General features: G+C 37.7%; 1 protein-coding gene across 2 annotated transcripts in view; it reads right to left on the bottom strand.

Moving 5' to 3' along the window:
- Positions 1 to 3,307: 3,307 nt before the first annotated feature.
- Positions 3,308 to 27,753, bottom strand: part of LOC311090714 (roundabout homolog 2) — a 56,253-nt gene continuing 31,807 nt past the window's right edge. The window contains exons 7-27 of one of the 2 annotated variants that reach the window (XM_084126179.1): positions 24,563 to 24,687; positions 20,309 to 20,480; positions 18,766 to 18,971; positions 17,047 to 17,128; positions 16,701 to 16,869; positions 13,527 to 13,693; positions 13,323 to 13,441; positions 12,862 to 13,078; positions 12,623 to 12,741; positions 12,363 to 12,534; positions 11,323 to 11,538; positions 11,194 to 11,236; positions 10,508 to 10,635; positions 10,150 to 10,419; positions 9,921 to 10,035; positions 7,918 to 8,130; positions 6,715 to 6,863; positions 6,509 to 6,610; positions 4,838 to 4,987; positions 4,366 to 4,505; positions 3,308 to 3,995 (exon numbers count right to left, since the gene is read on the bottom strand). In XM_084126179.1, the coding sequence (XP_083982305.1) occupies positions 3,984 to 3,995; positions 4,366 to 4,505; positions 4,838 to 4,987; positions 6,509 to 6,610; positions 6,715 to 6,863; positions 7,918 to 8,130; positions 9,921 to 10,035; positions 10,150 to 10,419; positions 10,508 to 10,635; positions 11,194 to 11,236; positions 11,323 to 11,538; positions 12,363 to 12,534; positions 12,623 to 12,741; positions 12,862 to 13,078; positions 13,323 to 13,441; positions 13,527 to 13,693; positions 16,701 to 16,869; positions 17,047 to 17,128; positions 18,766 to 18,971; positions 20,309 to 20,480; positions 24,563 to 24,687 (3,086 nt within the window). In that variant the 3' untranslated portion in view covers positions 3,308 to 3,983. The remainder of the gene's footprint in view (positions 3,996 to 4,365; positions 4,506 to 4,837; positions 4,988 to 6,508; positions 6,611 to 6,714; positions 6,864 to 7,917; positions 8,131 to 9,920; positions 10,036 to 10,149; positions 10,420 to 10,507; positions 10,636 to 11,193; positions 11,237 to 11,322; positions 11,539 to 12,362; positions 12,535 to 12,622; positions 12,742 to 12,861; positions 13,079 to 13,322; positions 13,442 to 13,526; positions 13,694 to 16,700; positions 16,870 to 17,046; positions 17,129 to 18,765; positions 18,972 to 20,308; positions 20,481 to 24,562; positions 24,688 to 27,753) is intronic. The other variant, XM_084126180.1, reaches the window with a different exon arrangement.

The raw sequence follows: 27,753 nt of genomic DNA, 5'->3' as shown, positions 1-27,753 counted from the left end.
ATTGGAAAATGGTGATATTTTCTCTGACTGGAACTGCATTTTTAGTTTCAAATTTCAATAATAAATCAAAAGTAACAGTCATTTACATCTTAGATATAATGCAAGTTCATTACACACTCTAGAGCACATTTCCCCATATGTCTGAATTAAGGCACTCTGTCAGTCGTTTCTCCTCATTAGTCTATGATCCAACACAGGCCTTGCTGTAGATCAGTTAATCCACATGAATTACAATGGGAAATTACTCAATGTTAGAGTCAACCAGCCTCTCTTTGGTTCCATTTGTCTTGTGGATTGAAAATCACAGTATAAAACCCTGATCCACTGCGCTCAAACATGGTAGAAGCAGTGCGTAAATCAAGTAAAGTTAAAGTAGATACTGTACGTGGAACCTGTGCCAATATTAGGCTCCAGTAAAAGTACAATTAGCCTACTTATTTTAAATTATACTTGAGTAGAAGTTCAAAAGAGCTTACTTTTTAATGTAAGTATTTGAAGTAAAATTACTGATTGATGGATCATTTATTCATAATTTACATCAAAGTCAGCATGAAATAAAAATTCAGCTTCTCTATTTTCTCAATACATGACAACCTGTCACTCACATGAGATCCACCAATAGCAAACTGCATCCAATCAATTCCCAATGGACAAAATCAAGCCCCGCCCCCAAAAACTTTCTTGTTCGAGAAGCCGTTTCACTCTTGAAAAGACTATCCAAACTTCTGTTTCATGCTGACTTTAACAACAAAGGCCTCTATTTCAAGTCTCTTCCACAAATTCTTTGGATAATACCCCAGCAATGAGGGATCCCACTGCAATACAATCCTAACAAAAAGCTCCCCACCAATCAATGCAGAGATTTTAAACATCTTTAAATGTCTCAAAGAACCAACTGGGATGGAAACATTTCATATGGCATATGTGTTAAGTGACTGAGTATAAGGACAGGCTGATTCACTCAATGACCCATATTTAACAGCATTAACTGCATTACCGATAACTTTACACGTATCCCAGCAACGGCCCATCATCACTAGCATACATTTTCAAATGTTTTTCTTATTTAAACCCAGAGGGCCCCACAGGGTTTTAAATATCACATGTGAGTTAATTAAAGCTGTGTGTTGCCGACTTGTGTGATTTCAAGTGTGCCTCGGCAGAAAGAGGAGAGTGGGGTCAGAATCAGAGGCAGAGAGACATGTAGAGATCAAGTGTTTGTTAAAATTTCAAAATGATCTCTGGAGAAAGGTCCCAAGTGAGACACATTCACATTCTCCTCTGGTTCACATCTTTGTGGATGACTTAAACCACAATACTATAATTAGGCCATAGTTAATGTGCTCAAAACAGGCTGGTGTATAAACATGTTGTCTAATTCTGCAGTTGTTTCTAAGCGACTGAAAGTTCACATGTCTGATTTGGAGTTGTGTTGATGCTCTTGTGCTAATGGTGTTTCGTCCTTAAAAAAGTCTAACAACTCCAACACCAAAATAACAGTCTTTTGATTGATGTGGCAGTTTAAGCCATTTCAGGGAGTAAATTCAATTTATGAAGAGAGGAATTCAATCACTGGCTTGTAACTTTCCATCTAAATAAAATAAGTAGGTATTTGGATGGTCACGCGAGACTCTCTGCATTGGGCCATAAATATTTGGCCATTTGGTTTTAGTAAAAACACATAGATAATTAAGCAATATTACAACATTATTGATGCTGCTGTTGTCAGACAGTTCAATAAACAAGAATTTAAGAGTTAGTAATGTTCCTTTTAGGCACAATATTGCCAGTTACTTTGTTTTTGCTCCGCCAACGAAACAAGTTCAAAAAGAATCGAAAGCAAAAACCGTTGTTCGTCTCAGAACAAATCAATGAATCAGTGTGTGTGAACAAACTGGTTGAGATAATGTTTCAATGACTCGTTCATGAAGATAGTCGCTGAACTTGGAACTGTATTTTGGCATACTATCCTTACTAATTTACCATCTTTGGCATGAAAGAATGATTCAATGATGACTCCCTCATAAATGCAACATTCACTTGTTTTGTTCATGAATGCATCAGTTTTTGAAGAACTGGTTGAATGATTAATTTAAAAAGACAGCCCGCTTGTCGCCACCTACTAGCATATCGATGTAACTTGCAGTCATTCAATGTCAGTAGTGGAACGTAAAAGCTTAATCAGAGGTCACTTCCAAACCAAGCAGCTTTATATTTGTAAATGAGGCGAATTCACATGTTAAAAATTCAAGTGATCGCACCTTATCAGTGGAATCGGTGCTCCTGTAATCCCGCTCAGCCAATCAAATTTGAAAACGAAAGACTGAGATTTACATTATTCATTTTCCATTCTCCATACACAAGTGCATAGTTATTGGCAAAATAATACAATAAGAAATTGTAAGAATTGATAAATTAGGAAATTCCAGACAGTCTGTTTTGGGGGTGACCAGGCCCTGAGAGGACAAAAGGACCTCTCTGGAGATTACCATTTGAACTGGCCCCCGTGCACCATCGAGACGAAAGTCTCACCTCTGAGTCATCTTAATCTACATCTCCTTCCCTCTCCCTTCACCTCCTCTCTCTCATGCTCAGATGATCACCTGATTTCACCCAAGAAAATGTATAGTTTAATGTGAATGATTATCACAGAGTATTTTCATGTTTGGTATCGTTTAAATACTATAAACTAGCATACAAGGAGGGGTTGGTCTCTCAAGCAAATGGTCACACACCCCCAAGAGGTGCTACAGTGTACCTCTGAATGCAAATTTCTATTGTTAGCACATGGTTCCAGGTGAAAGGTTTGTCTATTTAAGGAAGTGCAGCAGGGAGTTCGAGGCCTTTTTTGTACTTCAGATCGGTCCGTTAGGCTGAGAGATATAGATCTCTCAGCCTCACGTATTTCTTAATGTTGGGTTTGCATCTTCTTTCTATTCCAGAGTATTTGATGTTTTGTATCGATTATCTTTGAATTGATTATGAAATTGGCATGATACATTTACCTGACATAATAAATTGTTACATTTGATTATTCTAACTGACTTTGATATTATTTTCATTGAAGAGTTAAACGGAATAGTCAAACATTCACTCATGATTAATGATCCACAGATATCATTAAAACCTTTTCATTTATGGAGTCAGATGAAATAACGAGAGAATACATAACTAAATGTATTGTAAATTTAACCAACCAATACTTTGCATGAGTGAGGACAGAGCACGTGATAACCTTCCCCGTGTATTGGCGAACCGGCAGATTGGACCAATTTAACGGGCCTTACAAAATCCATATCAGCAACAGTGCTATAAAACATGTCTTAGAACATGAATTTTATTGTTTTGTATGCGATCTGCATATGATTGATGCATTTGTGGAAAACAGTCTGACATGGTGCAAATCATTCTTCAGGAGAAAAGAAAAACCCTTCAGTGAGCACAGGGTAACAAGGTGACAGTCCTAGTGAGGATTTTACAACAAGAAATATCTGGTATTCTACAGGCTTACTAATGTATAATGGTTTGTTCACATATCCTGATAACATCTGCTATATTTTTCACGAAAATGTTGAAACAGCTTTTTATCACATGTAGACATTGAGGCATACATGTATGAACCAGATACATTCAAACATCATGTTCATCTAAAATTTAGATTTGTGTTTTAGTTTTCATCTAAAACAGTTTTTTTTGTTTTGTTTTTAAACATTTCATTTTCTTTTTAAACTAATAAATACAATAAATAATAATAAATAAAATAGCACACCATCCGGAATGCTTTGTCCTGACACAAAAAAACATTGTAAAAATATATACATACAGAGGTAGGACAACAATGGATCATTTAAGAACGTTTTCTAAAAAAATACCTAGACAAAAATCAGAGGGGTGAAGGACCAGAGCGTGGAGGCATATACACTGCACGGCGTATGTTGCATGTAGAGCGGTGAACGACAGGACGCAAGGACAACTTCCTCTCCTCATATCATGTTCTGAAAATAAACAAGCCCAAAATGACATCAAATTATCATTTTGTTGCCAAGCAATCTAATCCTGGAATATGAAAGCACATGCAGTAATATTCTTACCGACAAACATGGGTAGTATTTTTATTATTCATTGGAAATATCAATACCATGGAGACCACATGAGACATCGCAGTTCTTTAAAAAAGTGGAAATGTAATCATTTGCCAGATTCATTTAGTGTGTTTCCAGCTCTGCGCGCTCAGTGTCCTGGAGCTTATCGATTGCTAATTTACTACAACGCTCCAAGGCCCCCACGCGTGGCGAGCGAGTAATGAACTTATTCAGACCATGTGCGACCAGACAAGACACACAGTCCCAAACAAACTCATCTAACCTGATTTCTCCTCCTTCCTGCCCCCAAGGAACGCAAGGTTGCGGAGGATTGAGAGGCAGAGCTTCTCACGAGGGAACAGTGGCTGGACATCTGACTGCTGGACAGCAGGTTTGCTTTGAAATACTGGATTAAATCTTCATCTATGCAGGAAAATATTCAACAGTCAAATACAAGAAACAAAAATACAAGAAGCAACACACAGAACCATATTTGTATATATCACAACCACACGTTATGAAGAAAATTAGAGTGATGTTTTCCTGTGCTAAACTCCCATCCATGATCCTATAGTGTTACTTTATATATATATATATATATATATATATATATATATATATATATATATATTTTTTTTTTTTATATTTTTTTGCTTTATTTTACCATTTTATTTTAAAAACTGCATCCTATATTTTATTGAATTGCTATGTAGGTGTTTTGGGGCTGATTTTTAGTAGTAACCCTAAAGTCTGACCTTCCGTGCTCCACTGTGCAGCTGTTCTGCGGTCTGATCTTCTCTCTCTGTGCTGCCGGGCCGTCCTGCTCCCGCCATTGTCCACTATGTCTGTCAGGTGCTTGAGAGGGTCCTCTGTTAGAGGAGGAGGCTCAGGTGGAGGCGGCAGGTCTGCAGACACGCAGACACCGAAAGTGTGAATGATCATTTATACACTCCATTACTACAGACAATGGTGGACAAAGTACACAAATTAAGCACTTGAGTATAAATACAGATAGCTAATAAAATATACCTCTAGTAAAAGTATTAAGTACTCCTTTTCAATTTTACTCTTGAAAAAGTACAAAAGTACTTGACTTTTAATGTACTTAAGTATTAATGTAAGAAAGTTTATTTATTTAGCAAAATAAAAATGGGGAAATCAAAATGTGAAAATGTGTGTTGACAAATATAAACATAAAAACAGATGTCACATAGGGCAAAATGTGTTAACATTTTAAAAAGAACACTATACAAACATACTAGTTTCACATTATTAGAAACTGCTACAGAGACGGGGAAGATTTATAGGCATTAATTTGCGTTATCGGATCAGTCCAATTCACAAATGAATCATTCAGTGTGATTTGCGAACCGATTTAACAGGTTCATTGAAAATAATCAGTTTGTTAACAAATCGGACACCGCTATCGCGTCTCGGGTGACGATTAAACAACATGCTTTTATGAAATGTAGTCGAGTAAAAAGTATGATATTAATCTTTGGAATGTAGTGAAGTAAAAATAAGTTTCCCAATATAAAAAAAAGTACACTTGAAAAATGTACAAAATAAAAACACAGATTAGAGAACTGCTTTAGTTGCTTTCAATCAATAATTTATTAACTATGTGGGTTCTTACTGCCTGGTTTCAAAACTTCTCGTCTCTTTAAATGGGTCATATAATGGTACATGCACTTTTACAAGTTGGTTGTAGTGAAATGTGTGTTGGCAGTGCCTGTACACAACCATCATAAAATGATAAAAATCCATCTAGTGTTTTTTAAAAAAAAAACTCCTTATATGTTTTCCTCTCTCTCAAATCAAGCCGTTTGATTTTGTGACGTCACAAAATCGACGCCCCTCCCACGATTGTTGATTGACAGCAGCGTTTCAACACAGACGTGAGCGAGCTGTCTGTCATCATAGTCCGCGCGTCATTGTTGATACACTGGAGCACTGTCTATGAGCAGAATGGCTTCTCTAAGTGATTGTGGTGTTCTGTTCTTGGGTGCAATAAGGAACACAGCAGTCATTTTGATGTTCCTAAATCCGAATTCCTTTTAGGCACAATATTGCCAGTTACTTTGTTTTTGCTCCGCCAACGAAACTAGTTCCAAAAGAATCGAAAGCAAAAATCGTTGTTCGTCTCAGAACTAATCAATGAATCAGTGTGTGTGAACAAATTGGTTGAGTTAATGTTTCAGTGACTCGTTCATGAAGATAGTCAGTGAACTCGGAACTGCATTTTGGCATACTATCCTTACTAATTTACCATCTTTGGCATGAAAGAATGATTCAATGATGACTCACTCATTAATGCAACATTCACTTGATTTGTGAATGCATCAGTGTTTTTGAAGAACTGGTTGAATGACTCATGTGAAAAGACAGCCCGTTAATAATAATTTATTAACTAAGTGGGTTCTTACTGCCTGGTTTCAACACTTCACGTCTAACAAGGCCATCATCCCTCTGAGATTTCTTCTTAGGCCTTGGCTTCTGAATTGAGGATGTAAATGACGTATATTCTCCTAATAGCAGTAAGAAAACAAAGATTATGTTCTCCATCCATAATCATTAGCAATAAATGTAATAAAAACAGTCATTTTTGCAGTGTTGAAGGGCCTACTTGTACCTGTGTTGTTGGAGAATAGTTCCTCCATTTCTGCAATGTCTCTCCAGGGGCCGCTGTGGTGGGGAACACTGCCAATAAGAGACTCTGTCTTGGTGAACGGCTTTGGGTTGGAGAGAGCAAACTGTGCACTGTGTGTAAACTGTGCTTTCCTGTTGAACAAAACACATTAACAATTTAGTTTTTTGTTTGTTTTATGCCATTTTAGACTCTAAGGCTACTGTCATTGCAAAACATGGTAAAATCAGAAAAAAAGAACAAGAAAAAAAATTGTATTTGAATAATTTTATAAGCATTATTTTACACTACACAACAGTGTAGTCTTATACTGTATACTTCTGTTCAAAAGTTTGGATTCAGTGAGATGTTTTAATGTTTTAGAAAAAAGTTTGTTAACCAAGGCACCATTTATTTGATAAAAAATACAGAAAGAACAGTATCAATTGTGATATATCACTACAGTGTCATACAACTATTTTCTATTTGATTATATTTTAAAATGTAATTTATTCCTGAAATGTCAAAGCTGAATTTTCAGTATCATTACTCCAGTCTTCAGTGTCACATGATCCTTCAGAAATTTGCTGCTGTATTGTATCTATTTATTATTATTCATTGATAATGTTAAGCTGTCAAATTAAATATGGTTTGTCAACTTAATGAATATTTTAAATTTCACATCACTTTAGAAGACTTGATACGTTCAGGGTGATTCTTTTAGGATGCAGCCAGGATATTCTTCAAAAATGTATGTTCCACAGAAGAATGAAAACATGACATGAAGATGAACAGCAACTGAGATTTTTTTTTAAAGTCATCATGAAATCAAAATGGACAATTGTAATTTTTTATTGAATTTTACAGTATTTATTCTAAATGATTTATCCATTCATATCATTATTATAATTCATGTGCCCTTGTAATCTTTAATCAAAATAACTTGCAACAACACCTCTTCTCTTCTCTGATGACGTGTTTACTGGCGTGAGGGCGGGACAACTTGTCACTCACATGAAATCCACCAATATCAAACCACAACCATCTAATCAATTTCCCATCGACAAAATCAAGCCCAGCCCTAATTGTTTTCTTGTTTGACAAGCCGGTTTACTTGGATATACGTCACATGGAAGAAAAGTCGGAACTTCTTAAGGGTGAACAATTCCTTTATTGTCAAAGCCCTGATGTGTGTATGTGTGTTTTTACCGTGGCAGCAGGTCTGGATGCTGCAGGCGTGGGTTAGCCGGGTATTGCTCATCGCTGGGGGAGGGTGTGAGAGTTGCAGTGGACTGCAGACTGTAGGTTGTGGCCCTGTTGGCTTCCTCTCCCCTCAAAGGCAGAGTGGCTGCGTCCTCCAGACCCTCGATCAGATAAGTTCGCTCAGGCAGAGGAGGACACCACTCTTCATCCTTCTCAGGGCTGTAGGGATTGTAATAGATTAGGATGCAAGTTAAACCTATAAACTCAATACACTACTAAAACACAAACTAAGGGTAAAACAAAGCAAGGGCCAAAAAAGCACATAAAAAGAACACATATCAAAAGACTCAGGACCCCTGATGTATCAATCACAGATTTCATTACATGATAAAAGACTGCAGTAAATAAAACCAGACTGTGGTCCTTTGAAAAAAAAAAAAAAAAAATCATATCAAAGAGAATCCGATGTGGGTACAAAAGACGGCATTGTAAAAAAGCGTATCAAAAATTTGTCAAAGCAGTTTCATTCACGGAGGGTGATGATAAAAATTGGTTGTGAAAGGAAGAAAGCATTGAGGACAAACGCTGGTATGCGTGGATTTGCTTCATTCCAAGCCGTGGCTGTTCTTAAAGGTTCATTCTGGGAAGCCACGTCTGGTGACCTGCCTCTCGGCCCCGTCTCAAACAGCCAAAAAGGCTCGGCTCTAAGCATGAACATCATTAGCCCCTGTCATTCTGAGCTGAAACATCACATAAGATTAGATAAGACCTCAATTTATCGCCCAGACTACATTTTACCATGTTCCATACTGGGTCACTTTTCAGAGAAGGAGAATTATATCTAAAAGTGTCAGAACTTAAAAAAAGAAGAAGAAGAAGAAGAATGACAGCTACTGAAAAGCACATATATAAGCTTATGAGATCTTCTGGAACTTGGCTGACAGACTGTTACAAAAAAAGTATCAAAAAGTAACATGGTATTACCATGATGTTTGGACATGTACCATGGTATTACCATGGAATTTTGACAAGGTACCATGGTTATCAGACACTTGCCATGGTATTATCATGTTTTCTTTTTAAATTGCACTTTATCATTTGTTTTTGGACAAGCATCATGGTACTACAATGGTTTTATGACATGCACCATGGTAATATCATGTTTTATTTTAGATCTGTACCATGGTATTATAATGTTTTTTGACATGGTACTGTGTGTTTGGAAATTTACCATGGTATTGCTGTGGCTTTTGAACATGCACCATGGTATTACCATAGCATTTTTGGCATAGTACCAATTGGACATGCACCATAGTATGACATTGTTTTTATGACATGGTACTATGGTTTGGGGCATGCACCATGGTAATACCATGTTTTTTAGATATGTACTCTGATATGGTACCATGAGCTGTATCATGGTACCAGGAAATGTAACATGGCATTAATATTGCTTTTTGAACAAGTACCATGGTTGTTTGACATGGCACCATGGTACTACCATGGGATTTTGGCATGGTACCATGTTTTGGACATTTACCATAATATTACAATGGTTTTATGGCATGGTATTATGGTTTTGGACATGCACCATGGTAATGTAATACCATCTTTTTTTTGGATATCTACTGTACCAATGATTATAATGTTTTTGTGACATGGTACCATGAGTTTGGAAATGTACCATGGTGTTAACATGGCTTTTTGAACAAATACTTCAGCATCAGCATTTGTCTTTTGACATGGTGCCATGTTTTTTTTTTAACATGGTATTAGCATGTTTTTAAATTTTTCAATTGTCCACAGTTTTTGGACATGCACCATGGTTTCACAAAGGTTTTATGACATGTTTTGGACATGTACCATTTTAATGCCATACTTGCCACGTTTGTTTTTTGAGATGCTTGAACATGTACCATGATAGTGCCATTTCTTTTTTTGTAAATTTACCGTAAACTACCATGTCTACGTCTACCAATACACTGCCACAGTATGGCGGTGGTTATTACCTGTGTGTTTTGTCTGTGTTTTGAACCTCCTTGTTTTGTGCTGAATGTAGGGACAACACATCAGACCACTGGGGTGAGGAGGTTTGTCCCAGAGTCTTCTGCTTTGTCAGTTTGGCTGTAAAATAGCATGAAACAGTCACAAGACCGAACTCAAGACCATTCGCATAAAATTCAGCATCAGCACTTGTTGCAGCACTTGTTGATCCAATCTGTCTGCATAAGAGTCTACCATTTTCGCCTCTTGGGTACTGAAGTTTTGCATATTCTGCTCCACTGTGGCTGGACTGAAGGCTCCACTGGTCCAGGTCCTGCTCCATGCTGTAGAGGTCAGTTTTGGAGAGGACAGGTGTGCTGGTGTACGGGTCTGGACCCTGAGAGTCCAGGCTGCACAGGTCATGCCCATCTGCATCGGTTGGGTTGATGGTACAGTATATATCGCCTTCATTAGAGGCTGGGCTGTACTTCCCATTCTGGTTCAGATAATTTGATAATCCTGAAGCTGGAAAACAGATTAATGAGTTATGGGAGATATGATTTGTAAGTGTGACAGTACCATAATGTAGGACCGCCCATGACAGAGATCTTACTGTTGTAGTATTGATCTGTGCCTGCACAGCAGTTGACTGAGTCTTTTCCATTTTGAGAGAAGTTGCTAGCGGGCCACGAGTCAGCCAGCCAAGGGTAACTACCCAAGTGGGACTCCAGCAAACATGGCCTGTCAGGAAAGGGAAATATTTAATGTAATATAGATTATTTTACATAAAATATAAAATATTTGTATACAGTTTTATTAAATTATTTCTTAAAAATAATAATAATTAATTATTTTTAAAGGGATAATATTAAGCCAAGTTTTTTTTTATATACTTTTTCGTGATCGCTTTCCATGTTCTACTTTTTTTTTTGCTGCAGTGTTTGTAAGATGCTATATTCCAATTTTTATGTGAAAATAAAATAAAATCCATAATATGACCCATTTAACGATAATCACATTGAATTATATTAGACATTTACACATACAGTACCATTAATTTTTTTAATACAGTAAAACAGTAATACTGTGACATTTACAATTTAAAATAACTGTTTTCTATTTAAATATATTTTCAAATGTAATTTACTCCTGTGATGGTAAAGTGTTACATGATCCTTCAGAAATCATTCCATCCTTAAGAAACATTTCTTATTAAAACAAAAATGTGTAATATTTTTGGTGGAAACCATGATACACTTTTCAGGGTTGTTGGATGAATAGAGAGTTCATGATACAGACCTTCCATTTATAAGATCTGACCCATCACCATGAGAGAGTGCAACTAAGGAACAAAATATGAGAAAGAAATCATCACAAAGCTCATTTGCAAACATGGTGCACTGCTAGTTTTGTGCTAGAAAAAGGTACCTGCAGGCGTGTATGCAAAGGAAGTAGTATAGTGTCCAAGTTCTTTCCTCCTTCTGTGTTTGCAGTAGATCCAGGCGCTAAAGCCCATTAAAACCATCCAGGACGATACACCAATCCCGGCGATGAAGGCTGGCTGACGGACCACCTCTGTGATCTGCTCGGATAAGCTGACACTATCATCTTTCACCACTGACAAGGACTGATCTATTGCTACTTCTGATAGAAGATATAAGGAGGAAATGGAAAAAAGTGAATAAGAGGGATTATGTAAAATTGGAAAAGAGTCAGAAGAGTAAATGCTTCCTGTCTTATACAGGAAACATTTTATCAAAATATATTTCACTCAATCTATCTTCAACTGACACACAACATGGAAATCCATTCAACATTTTCGATTCCTTAAAATAAAATATGAGTAAATGCTAAGATAAGAATCTGTCAGGTGGGATAAATGTCACCATCAGAGTTGTGTGGTAATTTTTTTCCCTAAACCTGCTGGAAAAATCCATCTTAAACTTATAGCTGTGTTTGGAACATAGTAGCAGGATTAATAGCGGGTTATTAGCTGAATTAAGCCAATGACTAGCTGGCAAAGCATGGCATTCGGTGATCCGTGAAGGTTATCAGCTGGATCAAGCCTGTAAATAACTGGCGAAGTAGCCTATTAGCTAGCCAAAATGTATGTGTCTAAAGCTGTTATTAGTTGGATCAAGCCAGTCATTAGCTGGTCAAGATGTTCATTCAGTAATCCAAGAAAGTTATTAGCTGGCCAAGCTGGTTATTAGCTGAATCAAGTCTGATAATAGCTGACAAAGATGGTAATTAGCTAGCCAAAATGGTTCTTAGTGGGTCTAATTATTAGTTGAAACAAGCCCGTCATTAGCTGGATCAAGCTGGTTTTTAGCTGGACCAAGCTGGTCATCAGCTGCTCGGCCATCTTAAGCTACTATGACCATCTGGTAACTAGTTTGTTGACTAGCTTAAACCAGATAGAAACCAGCTACTAGATTTTCCTGGGTGGAAATTATGGCGATACTCACTCAGGAAGATGAACACAGGTTGGCTATGAATGCCCACTCCTGCAATTGTCACCGCTGCAACCTGTACACGATACATTGACTCGGGCAACAGCCCGTCCAACAGCACCCACAGCACATCCCCATCCACGCTCCTGTTGACCACCTGCTGAGACTCGTTTCCTACACACCACACCTGTATGACACAAAACCAGACTTCAGCGTTACCATTTTACCTAGTGGCCACAGAGAGGGTGTCCGCATAAAGGCTTCACCGTTCTCACCCTGTACTCTAGTATGAGTTCTTCCGGCACATCAGGGGGAGGAGGCTGCCAGGACACTCGCACGGTCGAACTGTTACTTAACTGCACCACGCTGACTCCCTGAGGAGGGCCGATGAGCACTAAAAGCAGAAATATGACGGGCAAATGACAAAACATTAACATTACAGCAAAAGTTAGAGGGTAAAATGAAAGTCATACAAAGTAAAAGCTATAGACTAGAGTATCAAAACAAGTCTTACCTTCATCAGGAGTGCGAACCACTGCGATTTCACTGTCAATCCCCTGGAACTCGTTGTAATACGCTCTCATTTTGAGCTCGTATTCCTTTCCTCTGTGTAGCTCTTTCAGGACAGCAGTGTGTGGGGAACCTGCTTTTATGTCCTGGATCATCCATGCGCTCCCCACAGGCCTGTAATACAGCCTGTAGCCTTGAATGTAGCGAGGGTGCCGGTCAAGCTGGAATAATATCATACATATACATATGATATCAGGTCAGGAGATTCAGTTTCATTGGCAATTTCAGCAGACAGTGACAACAAATCATGAATAATAATTTGTATGTTATTGCAGATAAGTAATACGATGGCTGATATTATAAATGTATACTATTAATGATCTATAATAATCAAAATATTAAGCCTGGTAAAAATGATTCAAAATGCATGTTCACATACATACGTACAGCACGTCACATACTCACAGTCCATGTGATCTGAATACTGGAAGGGCTCAAGACTTCCAGTGTCTGTAGACGAACCTTCACCCCTCCTAAATCAATCTGTACATGTGCCTGGTCTTTTTCCTGACCATCTGGGCCATCTGAAAATGTATACAAAACATCATGCAGATCTGCACAAATTATAAAATCAGCCATCACACACACAACCCCAGAAACTATTCAAACCTTGCGTTCGGACTGGCTCTGAGATGGGGCTGGGGTCACTCAGGCCGTAGGAGTTGACCGCTCTGATGATGAACAGGTACACAGTATTGGGGTAAAGCCCAGACACTGTGTGCTTCTCCTGCCTCACAAGGTCAGCTACAGTTTGCCATGTGCTGCCCACTGACTGACTGGAATAAGACACACAAAATGAACACTACACTAATTCACAAAACACATATCCAGCTTTAAAAATAGAATGGATTAGCCATATTCAAAGCTGTTGATTGTACATCAATTGAATTCTATACTAATGTGCCAAGCTGCAGCTTGCAGTTAGGCTAAATAGCTATATTACATGTTCATTATTGAACGCAATTATTTAAAATTAGTCTTTTTTTCTTCTTCTTTCTTGAATATGCCTTTTTATAAAAGGACTAAATCCTTCAAGGCTGTGCCGCTCTGTGCCTTGCATCCTGCCTAACAACATCCCTTTAACTGTAGTAAAATCACTGTGACGCTTATCCGTACACATAAAAATAAGTTATTAGAATAATGTATGGATTCAATTATACAACAGAGGATATGCATATTCAAAGAATTGTGATATTAGTGATTCTATTATGTGTTGGGGAAGCTACTTTGAAACTGTAGCTTGTCAAGTCAAACTATTCATAATTTAAACTATATTAAAGCTGCTCTTTAGTAGTAAAAAAGGAGTTAGCTACATTACAAGCTACTAACAAAGACAATGAAGCAATATTAGGGAGCTTTTTCAGATATAAATGTGGGGGTTTGAGGTCAGTAAGAATGTGACAGTAAATACATTTATAATGTTTTTGTTCCAAAGAAATGCTGTTCTTTTTAACTTTCTATTCATCAAAGAATCCTGAAAAAAATGCAACATGATTTCCACAAAAAAATATTAAGCAGCACAACCGTTTTCGACGTTGATAATAATAATAATGTTTCTTGAGCAGCAAATCAGCATATTAGAATGATTTCTAAATGATCATGTGACACTGAAGACTGGAGTAATGATGCTGAAAATTCAGCTTTGCATCACAGGAATAAATTACATTTAAAAAATATATATATATAAAATTTTAATAACATCTTACAATATTACTATAGTACATGTATTTTTAATCAAATAAACTCAGCCTTGCAGAGCAAAAGAGACTATTTTAGCAATCTTCCAGATACCCAAACTTTAAATATAATATAAAATTATGATTATATACAATTAAGTTTAGAGTTAAGAACAGTATTTATCAATAAAGAAATCAATTGTATAACTTTAAAACGTAATACATACATTTATACTAAACACTAAACTAATAAAACTAAACAACAGCCGTATAGCATACAGACAACATATAACTGAATAACAGTGTTAAATAACAGTATTTATGTTATGGTTTTGAACCAGTTCATTAAAATGAACCATCTGAATGAACTGACTCTCTAAACGAATCTGATTTCCCAACACACTTTGAGAGATATAGACGTTTGTTTATTCCCTCAGCTTGCTCGGTTGCAAGGCTGTGTGTAGAATATAAACACAGTCATGCTACACCGCTATTTGTCAGAAAAATAGCACGTTACTAGAAAACCTGCAGTATTTTAAAAACAGCTGAGCTATTGTCATGCAAATGAAAAATGTAGCTAAAAGCTTCACTAGCAAACTGAATTGGACACATTGGCCTTTGTTATTGAGAAAAAATGGCCATGGAGCAGGGTGTGAAGGTCAATGGAGAGGATCTGGCCTCGTCTCCATGCACCGTGAGCACATAAGGGCTGCCCACTTGACTTCTCGGACTGTGCACATGACCCTGACCTTTCAACATAGCGAGCTGCAACATAAATCCGAGTGTCTCCTTAACAAGATGTCAGAGCAGAGCTAAATTATGACTAGGCCTCTACTCTCTGCCTCCCATGCTGCTCTCCTGGCGGGACAATAATAGAGCCTTCTGTTCATCTGACCTCTACAGAGCCTAGAGGGACAAGTTCTGCTGAATTCTAACTGCAGCCCCAGGGAACATCCAGCCTGGAAGAGAGCATTGCTTCACTCTCACTTCACCATAAACTTCCATCCGCTCTGACACTCTGAATGACGCCTCTAACTTACCCCGGCACAATAATGAGAACGTCTGCCACTCACTCAACCCATCAAGTCACTGGAGAGGGTGTAGAACCCCGTTCCCCTTATATTTCTTGTAAATATGCAGCAGTGCAGGAGACTTTAAATCCATGCAGGAACCGATTGAATGCATTTCTGAATACGAGATAAAAGTGCAAAATTTGCAGTAGAGGAATGTTCCAGGCTCAGTACAAGTCAAGCTGTATCGACAGCATCTTTGACATGCTTTTGATTACCACCAATCTCAGCCCTCAGTTTGTAAACACAAGCAAAAATCATACATAATGCATGCAGGGTCAGAAATTAAAGGTGGCTCAGAGGAAAATAATGCCCCTGAATTAAAAAAACAAAAACAGGGGCAAGAAATGCTCCGTAATGAGTTCCTCTGTTTTTCTCGTTTGTAACATCTGACATAGCTCTTAAAATTGTATTCTAGGCCTAGTTATCCGTAATATGACAGAAAATACGAGTTCATATTGATTTAGTTTTACTGGTGACACCCTAACATCCAATTATAAAACATAAAAAGATGACAGAGTGATTTGATATGGTTAGAAATAAACACAACCTCATAAAGGTAAAAGAAAATGCCCCTGAAAAAATCAAATCCAGGGGGCCAATATCGTCTGTTAATGGAAAATTGGATTTCTGACACTGAAAGTGTGTATAGTAATGCATTACAATGTAAGTCTACAGGGCAATGTCTTGCACTGGAATAAACCGTCTCATGATGCACATAAAGACACTAGAGAAGGGTTGTTTACACTGAGAAAAAAAATCCAGTAGGAATTAAATATCCAGAAGTTCGTCCACCTAGAAAAGTATTTCAAAAACCTCAAAAGGATGATTTATATATCATAGCTCATATAATACACTTTTCTATGAAAAAAAAAGAAAGCTGCACATTTCTACTTTTAAACTCCTTGGTGGATAAAGGGAAAAGGGGCAATAAATTAAAAATATAATATAATATAAATTATATATTGTTTTGAGCCCTTTAAATGAAGGAAAGTTATTAAAAAGTAGTAAGTTTGTGTTAATGGTATCATATAAACCTGAAAGCCTCGATGATGTAGGAAGTGACAGCAGCTCCGCCCTCATGTGGGTTGGGCTGCCAAGTGAGAGTGACGCTATTTGAGGTCACATCTGTTACCACAGGCTTCTGTGGAGGACCAGGCAGCTGCAGGGACTGCGAGACCCGCGGGACAGAGGACGTTCCAGTCGCTAAACACAAGAAACAGAGTCAAATGTGACTGCCTGACTATTCCGTCAAGGGTGCATTCATGTCCAAGGACGTTTGACTGCACATTGAAATCATCAGTACAACGTGTTCCTTGAAGTGTCAGCCTTTTCAAAGTCTTATAAAGAGCTGTGTTACAGTGAAGAATGCTTGTATGCTACCTTTCACTGTCACGGTCGCACTCCAACTCGTCTCACCAGTGGAACTGGATGCGACACAGGTGTACGTTCCTGAGTCGGTCTCCTAGCAACAGACAAGACAAAGTCATTTCTGAAAGACGACAATGATAATTGCGAGCATGCGGTGTTTCTGAAGTAGCTCTACGCTCTCCAAATGATGCGGATCAAATGTATTGTTTCAGCCGATCAGTTTGTTTTCGGTTAGTTAGAGGTCTTGACCGTTAGAACTCCTCTGAGATCCTCAACGCCTGTTTTATATTCTGCATACTGCAGTGTAATCTGTCAAATGTCTCAATTAAAATATACAGACCTGGTACCACAGATGGCATTCAGTTTATCGGAATGTTTTTGAAATCCGAAGCAAATAAAAGCTGTACGATACAGTTGCTTCTCTTAATAAAAATAACTTTTGAATGACAAAGTCTTTTGAACATTATTTAATATCAGCATTGAACAAAACAAATACCTTTCGGTATGAATTTGAATAGAACTGGCGACATGCTACAGGAATTTGAATTGGAACAACAGGAAAAGGAGTTTACTGAATTGCAATTAACACAGAGACAGAGGAATATCAATAGTTCAACACAAGAATGTTGAAGAACTAATTATGCCTATTTATTATATACTCTGACAGGTGGAATACATTTTTTCTCTAATTAGGCATTTTAATACCGTGAAACACATTCTTCACTTTCATTAGTTTTGAAACATAAAATCAAACAGTGCAACAAATTACAAAATAAATAGGCATCATTTTTGACTAAATTAGTGCATACTGGGAAATGATGTGTTGCTCCACTCTGGTCCATAAAAATGAAAGTTAATTTATTAAATAAAATGCACATATAATTAAACACAACCATATTTAAATATTGATAATTAATATAAATGTTTATATAAATTATAAATTGTTTCTGGAACTACTCCATATGCTATGTGCATGAAATTATTTTATAATATAATATAATATAATATAATATAATATAATATAATATAATATAATATAATATAATATAATATAATATAATTATTATCACTACCACTTCTGAATGGCACACAACCTTTCTTATACTGTTATATGTTATGATATATGATGTATGATAGGCTACTTTGACATTCAAAAGAGCTCCACAAAGTTATATTTGCAAATTAAATATTTCAGTCCTGTATCTGATTATTTGATAGGCTAATATATCTATTATGTCAAACACTATATCATGACATGACTGATTTGGCTGGTTGTTCAGATGTATGGAACCCAGAGCTTTAAGCCCTCAGCTATTTTTCCACTGAACCTACTTGATGAATGAATGCCAGAATCAATTAAAACAAATCTTACTCTTTACTCGGATCTTGGAAGGAAACTGCAGATTAGTGTCACTTCCACTTTATCAGCGTAATTTTGTGTGCGTAATTACATTTGAGCTAAATGTACGCAGAGCTTCTCAGAGCGATCAAATTTGTTGGTTATTGATTTATGAACATTGCGCGGCTAAATGTGTTTTGCATGCGTTGATGGAAACCCTGCCTCGAGTATAAGAAACGCTCAAGTGGACACCATTATTTCAGGTGTGCTTGTGAACGTCTCACTCAGTTTGAAATGTTTTCCAGAGCCTCTCTGTCCAGGGAGATTTTGCCTTTCACAGCCCTAATCAAAGCAAACAATTCACATCTTTGTCTGAAGCGTCTGTCAAATACCTTCACACCGCTGATGTGTAAAGTGCCGTTTTCCATTAGGCTTATGTGAATGTCATCGCTCAGAACGCTTTGCCCGTCCTTCTCCCACCTGACGCTGGGGATTGGGCTGCCCATCACATGGCACTGGAGTAGGGTGTTGGAGCCTAAAGCGAGCGTCTGGTTGGCTGGACCCTGTCGGATAATTGGAGGGACGAGATCTGATGGGCCTGGAGGATAAACAGCAGAGTGTGTTTGTGAGGAGTGTGTTTGCATCTGTTCAGTTGTCTAATAGTGCCTCTGGCATCCAAAGATCAGCCTTACTTACTTGTACGGCTAGGGAAGCGCAACTGGCAGTCAGAGTTAATCACACTTTGAGAACACAATGGCAAAGAAGATGGAGATATTCTGGAATTGGGGTGATGGGTCAGGATGTTAGACTAGAAGACTACACTGTGTTTCTTACTTTGTACATTTTTCTTGTTTTCTTGTAAAAATATCAAAACCTTCTTGAATCAAGATACATTTACTTGAGATAAACAAAATTACTAAAGATATTAAGGGCCAGATTTACTAAAAAGGGCAAATCCCATAAAAGCGCCAATGGGAGTTGAAAGTTCTGCGGGTGATCTACTGACAATGTGCAAATTAAAGAACACAGACACAACTGGATCATTTCCATAATGACCAATGCAATCTATCAAGAGCAGCGCAAATCTGTGTAGGATCACAAACAAGCAAAGCCGATGAAAATCAGATGCGTGTGATCTACTAACAACACAGGCGAAATTGGGTTAAGACATGCTTTTTTGGGGCATTAAATAATGGCACAAATACCAGTAAATTGACTAGCGCCAAACCTTAGTAAATCACGTAAATCACATTTAAATACTCTCCTCCCATCATTTTTTTGTCTGAAAGATAAACTCCTACAAATGCATTTGTGATAAGGACACCCACAAAAATAACTGTCCATGCCTTTTCATTGCAAACATTTCACAGCGCGTCTTTAGTAAATCCTGTCATTTTTTTAACACCAAAAGAGGGTTTGCACTGATGCAAGCTGTTAGTAAATCTGGCCCCAAGTCTTGTTTTTTGAAAAAGTCATTAAATTTAAGCATGTTTATGCTTAAAACAAGAAAAAAATCAGTCAGTGCGGTCAAAAAGATATTGGCAGATATTTAAATCTTTTAGAAAATGTAATTTCTGCTTAAATGTATCTTGATTTAAGATTGTTTAGATATTTGAACTTGAAAACAAGACAAAAATACGCAGTAAGAAAATTGTCAACTATAAAATATATATATTTTTAGGGGGGTGAATGATGAGATACTGCAAAATTTTTAAAAATAAGTTAAGTACACTTCACTTTTAGTGATCCCTAAAAGCACCATTAATTAAAAACAGGCTTCATGATTGAAGTAATATACACATCAAAATTGAGAGCTGTGTACACTGTGTGCGTTCACGCTCAGGCGGTTTGTTAATACTAGGGGTTTTCTTCACAATTATCTCCGGAGACGCCATTTGCTGGGTGGGATGAACAGTAATCCCAGATACTACTCACCAGCTTCCACTTCCAGCAGAGCCTTGGCGAGGACACTTCCTGCCACGCTGATGGCCTGGCAGATATAGTGGCCTGAGTCTTCAGAGTGAACATCAGAGATGGACAGCTCTCCACTCATGGACACAGAATAACGGCCCGACTTGGAAGGAGGTTGGCCGGGGAAAAGCAGCATCTACACCAGAGGACAGACTCTTGAGTTCACACCACACCGTGGGCAAAATACCCAGTGTTCAGAAGCATTGAAAGTCTGTTTTACAAGTTACACATGGCCATGGAAAACAGGATTGTCTTTGTTCTTTGTGAAAGAGTTTGAATTGATTGTAATTAATTGTTTATTCTCATTTCCTCTGATTTTACATTTAGATGATTTTGTCATCCAACGCTCACTTAAAAAGTTAATATTTGAAAGCACTAATCATTTAATAACTGTTAATGTACTGTTAAATGTAACCTTTACAGATGTCAAAATTAGTATCATTTTTCATACTGTACATAATGCTGTAATGCCTAAAATCACTTATAGCATTTAAAATAATTTTGGTTTATTTTTCAATTATTCAGACAAAAAAATAGAACTGGCCATAGCATGAAAATAATTGTATTTTTTATTATTTTAATATCCACCATTTATCATTCATCAGCCATAACATTAACATAATTAGGATTTTAATCATTTTAATATTCATTCGTCCCTATACTTTAAGACTCAATTCATTATCATCAGTTTATGCATCATGATCAAACAATGAACAATATTTAAAGCATTTATTAATCTAGGTTAATGTTAGTTTATAAATAAATAATTGTTCATTTTTCATTTATGTTCACTCATGTCATAATACATTTACATAATACAAATCATACCGTGCCGTTCAAAAGTTTGAGGTTCTCTCCCCCCTCCCATCTTCTCCCTCTGGTCATGTGCATTTGTTTTCAAAGAAGCCAACGAACGACGAGTCATGTCCACTGAGGTATGTATGATACACAGAAGGCTAGCATATACAGTGAGGAAAATAAGTATTTGAACACCCTGCTATTTTGCAAGTTCTCCCACTTGGAAATCATGGAGGGGTCTGAAATTGTCATCGTAGGTGCATGTCCACTGTGAGAGACATAATCTAAAAAAAAAAAATCCAGAAATCACAATATATGATTTTTTAACTATTTATTTGTATGATACAGCTGCAAATAAGTATTGAACACCTGTCTATCAGCTAGAATTCTGACCCTCAAAGACCTGTTAGTCTGCCTTTAAAATGTCCACCTCCACTCCATTTATTATCCTAAATTAGATGCACCTGTTTGAGGTCGTTAGCTGCATAAAGACACCTGTCCACCCCATACAATCAGTAAGAATCCAACTACTAACATGGCCAAGACCAAAGAGCTGTCCAAAGACACTAGAGACAAAATTGTACACCTCCACAAGGCTGGAAAGGGCTACGGGGAAATTGCCAAGCAGCTTGGTGAAAAAAGGTCCACTGTTGGAGCAATCATTAGAAAATGGAAGAAGCTAAACATGACTGTCAATCTCCCTCGGACTGGGGCTCCATGCAAGATCTCACCTCGTGGGGTCTCAATGATCCTAAGAAAGGTGAGAAATCAGCCCAGAACTACACGGGAGGAGCTGGTCAATGACCTGAAAAGAGCTGGGACCACCGTTTCCAAGGTTACTGTTGGTAATACACTAAGACGTCATGGTTTGAAATCATGCATGGCACGGAAGGTTCCCCTGCTTAAACCAGCACATGTCAAGGCCCGTCTTAAGTTTGCCAATGACCATTTGGATGATCCAGAGGAGTCATGGGAGAAAGTCATGTGGTCAGATGAGACCAAAATAGAACTTTTTGGTCATAATTCCACTAAACGTGTTTGGAGGAAGAAGAATGATGAGTACCATCCCAAGAACACCATCCCTACTGTGAAGCATGGGGGTGGTAGCATCATGCTTTGGGGGTGTTTTTCTGCACATGGGACAGGGCGACTGCACTGTATTAAGGAGAGGATGACCGGGGCCATGTATTGCGAGATTTTGGGGAACAACCTCCTTCCCTCAGTTAGAGCATTGAAGATGGGTCGAAGCTGGGTCTTCCAACATGACAATGACCCGAAGCACACAGCCAGGATAACCAAGGAGTGGCTCTGTAAGAAGCATATCAAGGTTCTGGCGTGGCCTAGCCAGTCTCCAGACCTAAACCCAATAGACAATCTTTGGAGGGAGCTCAAACTCTGTGTTTCTCAGCGACAGCCCAGAAACCTGACTGATCTAGAGAAGATCTGTGTGGAGGAGTGGGCCAAAATCCCTCCTGCAGTGTGTGCAAACCTGGTGAAAAACTACAGGAAACGTTTGACCTCTGTAAATGCAAACAAAGGCTACTGTACCAAATATTTTCTCAGGTGTTCAAATACTTATTTGCAGCTGTATCATACAAATAAATAGTTAAAAAATCATACATTGTGATTTCTGGATTTTTTTTTTTAGATTATGTCTCTCACAGTGGACATACACCTACGATGACAATTTCAGACCCCTCCATGATTTCTAAGTGGGAGAACTTGCAAAATAGCAGGGTGTTCAAATACTTATTTTCCTCACTGTAAATGTATGTGTGCAGTGCCGTAAAGCAGTTTGTTACATTGCGAGACCTGATATCACGTGATACTTCCTGATGCCCGCCGGCCCAAAGTTGCACGGTTGTTTTTTCCGCTCACAGGCGTTAGGGAGAAGCGAGACGGCCACCATTCAACCCGAAAAAAGTCATATAACCATTCCAGTGACTCCGAAGCTGTTCAGTTAAGGTAAATTAAGCTAAAAAAACCTGCATAGTTCCCCTTTAAAAAAAAAAATAGACCAGGGTCATCGCTAGAGGGGCGAAAGGTGGTGAGGATTCTCCTAACACCACCATCCCCCTAAAAACGTGATTTCAACTGAGGGGAACCCCTACAGCAACAACCCGCACCAGGGCCCCGGATACCCTAGCTATGGCCCTGTGTGTTATTAAATTATGATGCTGACTAACATACATGAACAAATCTAAAAAATGAAAGGTGCCGATTAAATATGGTGCCGATTAAAGATCTCATCTCCATCACCACTGCACATCAGCTGATTTGAGCGCTTGGTCATGTGTCTTTCTGGCAGTTTAACGCACTGACCGAAGCTGCTTGCTCCTTTGTGGGACTTCAGTTAGGTTAACTCGGGGTATATACATGATGGGGAATCCATCCACTTCTCTTAAGAGGCTTAAACTGGGCAAGTAATGGACCATGGTGAAAAGGCCACAGCGTAATCTGGAACACAGCTGCAAATGGTTTACAAACGTGAACACGGGGGACGTGCTATAAAATCCATTGCACAGGCAACACCCCAAATCACTCAAAAATGATGTGAGCCATCAAGGCTGAGTGGTCTTTAGCTCTCCGCTGCACTGACGGAGGTCTATTTTTAGAGTGGAAACAAGCTCCTGACTACCATTACACTGAACGCTACGCTTATGGGAGCTGCTCTGACACCTGATGTTCCACTGTGTCAAATTGTCTCTTCCTTCTCTTTCACGAGTCTCTTATTTTTCCTCTTAGGAGGCCCAACTCTCACCGGTGGTTTCCCATAATGGCTCTGAAAACATGCTGCTTTGAAGGGCCCGGCTCCAGCAATCCAACGCTCTGAATCATCTCTTCAATGCAATCAGCAATACACAACTAATCAGCATCAACAAGGGTAAATATAATCATTGAGAGCCTCTAGACTTGCTTTCAAGCTCTGGCTAAGTTAATGAGTCACCGATAAACATGCTCTGAGATGCAAATACAACATCTTTATATGAAGAGATCTCCCTTTGATCTCCAATCAGGCTTTTTAAACCCACGCATGACATACAGAGAAGTATTGAATTATTGACTGACAATGCTGAGCAATCTCATAAGCTGCGTCTAAAATCATGTACAAAAGATTGTGTACTTGAACTATACAGTATGTACTTGACTATACACTGCATGAATTTTAAAGGGTAATATATTCTATTCTGTACATACACTACCGTTCAAAAGATTTTTTTTGTCTTAAGCTCACCAAGGCAGCATTTATTTAATCAAAAATACAGTAAAAACAGTAATATTGTAAATATTATAAAAACTGAAAATAACTGTTTAATATAGTTTGAAATGTAATTTATTCCTGTGATGGCAAAGCTGAATTTTCAGCAGATGTTTGGTTGGTTAGATCCTGTAGGCAGGAAGCATAAGTTGCACACTCACCTGACTGCCTTCTTTCTTCCAGAAAACTGCAGGAAGGGGGTTTCCCTGGGTGCCACACTGAAAAGTAACAGTCCGTCCTTGAACAGCGACTTGATCCAGGGGACGTACATCAATCTGTGGAGGCACTGAGACCATAGAGAACCAAATGGGACTGGTTAGAGAATTTGCAAATGCTTTATGATTTTCCTGTATGTTTGTCATTTTTGCTACCTTTACAGATACTGGAGAAAGGACAAAAAATAATTGCAAATGGTGTTGGCAAAATAACACAAGCTACTAAGCACTACAAGTGCACACATGCACCACCCACTACAGCATGGACATAGGAAAACTGTATTGCCCAGTAGACTAATGCTGCCTTCACGTGCTAACGGAATTATCATAATACAAGTTTCCCAGTTAAAAATTGGACATGAATGCCCTCTCAAGTCGTATTTACCATTTGGAAACTTCGGGATAATTTTGATACCCAAGTTCCCGAGTTGGGTGGACCATAAATTTTAAACATGGCGGAGGGGAGAACGATTGCTGCTGTGACTGTTATTCTTTACTAGTTTTTTCCACAACAGCTACATCACCTTGTCTTATTGTTAAAGTAGTGCATATTTACATATATGAATAATCATTTGAAGCATAATGTATGTTTTATACACAGAGAAAATAACATGTATTTGACTGAAATTCCAGAATTGTCAGCTTGCTTTTCTTAATCTAAATCTAATTAGCAATGAATGTTTATATGGTTGTCAATGAAAGGGATGTGAAATATCATTTTGGCTTTAATAAGACTGTCCCAATAAATAGGCAAGAATAAACATGGTGTCCTCCTTGATTCCTGTTCTTTCAGAAAACAAATCGCTTGAATGCAACAAGCTCATAATCACAATTTTAGAAGTGGGAAGTAGAAAATTATATTTTGTTTAAGTAACAAACATACACTATCATTTAAAAGTTGGGGTGAGTAAATTTTTTTACAGATAAATTGATACTTTTATTCAGCAAGAATTCATTAAACTGATCAAACGTTACAGTAAATATATTTATAATTGTACAAAAGATTTCTATTTCAAATAAATGCTGTTCTTTATATTACAGGAATAAATGATATTTTTAAATATTTAAATAGAAATGAAAGTTTATTTTAAATTGCAACGATATTACTGTTAATATTACCGTTTTATTGTATTTTTTTATCAAATAAATGCAGCTTTAGTGAGCATTAAAAAATAATATAAATGTAATTAAATATTGAAAAAAAAAATTACTGTCACTTTTGATCAATTTAATACATTCCTGCTGAATAAAAGTATTCAGAAAAAAACACTCTACTTACTAAACCCAGAAAAAATTTAAATACAAATTAAAATGAGACAATTGTTGATATTCAGTAAAGGTACAAAGCTATAAAATGAACATGGATAGCATAGAATTTCATAAGAAATATTATGAAATGGAAATTATTGAAGACTTTGGCATCTCAGCAAATGCCAAGTACAAGCGGTTTGTGGCATTGCTGAGAAACATTCTGAAAGTTCTAGAAGAGATTAGGCATTTTTCTCAGAAACATCTGTGAAGTAGAAGACAAGCAAACGTCTCAGGGGAGTCATTTATTTGCATACTCTGTGTTGTTTTAGCACTTGATTCACTAAAGGAACTATGCTAATAGTAACAACAGGTAACAACACCCTAAAATCAGTTTCCAATCCAAAAGGATACAGCAGAATACCTAGATTTGGCTTAATTTACTGGCACGGTAGTTTGCAGCTGTTTTGTGAGAAACACGTTTCAATTCGTTTTTTTAATCTCATAGCTTTCTAGCAATTGTGATGTTGAAGACACATCATTAGTGATTTGTCTTTCCTGTGGGTGTCTCTGACAATTACAACTCCTACTTAAACTTGGTTTGATTGAATCGAACCCTCACCAAATACCATCTATGAATAACCCACTATATAAAAAAATGAAGTGCTTTTTCCAGTATTTTAAATCACTTATCAGTTAAGTGCTGTCTTCTGTGGCTCATCAGCTCTGTGATTTGCACATTAGTGTGAGAGCCGTTGGATTAAAACATATAGAGTCTCCACTCAGCTCAGATTAAAGCAAGTAATTAGTTGTGACCCCAAAGAAGATTCCGATGCTGGAGTCCGTGGCTCATGCTGGGACAGCGGCGGATGAACGGTCTTGAAAAACATCTGTTTTAAACTGCAATGTTTGAGGTGGCTACTGCTTGGTTTATCGCTCGGTAAGCCAAAAAGAATCACCAGCGTTATCCAGCAGCCATTTCCCACCCACTTTTTAGTACGGCGCTGGGCTCAGAGCTGCGTGTCTTTGTTTAGATAACCAGACCGCTACCCTGCTGTTCAGGAACTTCACAGTAGGTTTGTACACCAGATTCAAGTGAGAGAGCGTGAAAGGCAGACAGGGAGAAAAGCGTGAGATCTGACTCATCCGTGTTGTTTCTCCATTTTCACATTTTTTTCTGATGGAGCTACGAGCTCCTACACAAATAACAGCTTATGACGAGAAGCTGACAAAGATCACTAAAACCGGAGGTGACGAGAAGCTGACAAAGATCACTAAAACCGGAGGAGAATAATAGTGTGTGGAAAGTGGCTCTGGGCTCTGAATGCTTCTGCAGGTGACAATTCCCATGCGACAGCATATCTTGTATGTATGCATGCATGTCAGCTTTGGGGACTGAAATAATGAGTGAAAGAAATGCTTCTGTGTAGAATGCGATTCTGGAGCCTTAAAGGGACAGAAGATATTTTTTTAAAATGTCTCAGTGTTTATTTGTCCATACAATGAAAGTCAATTGGGTCCAATGGGAATATTGTTTTGCACCCTATTGACTTTCATTGTTTGGACAAAAAATACTTCTCCACATACAGTGCTCCACAGAAGAAAGAAATTCATTCAGGTTTGGAACCTCATAAATGACAGAATTTTCATCTTTGTGTGAATTGTCCCTTTAAAGGATTAGTTCATCCAAAAATGAAAATTCTGTCATCAATGTCGTTCCAAACACATGTCGTTCCAAACACATAAGAATTTGTTCATCTTCGGAACACAAATTTTTATTTGTATTATTTTCTATCCCTCCATTAAAAGTCTATTCACCCAAACCTTCATAAAAAAGATAGTAAAATAAATCCATTTGAATTGAGCAGTTAATCTTCAGAAAAGACATG

This window comes from Abramis brama (genome assembly GCF_963993115.1).
Source record: "Abramis brama genome assembly, chromosome: 10".
Lineage (NCBI taxonomy): Eukaryota > Metazoa > Chordata > Actinopteri > Cypriniformes > Leuciscidae > Abramis > Abramis brama.
Note: the sequence above shows the minus strand (reverse complement) of the source record. Positions and strands in the feature narration are given on the sequence as shown.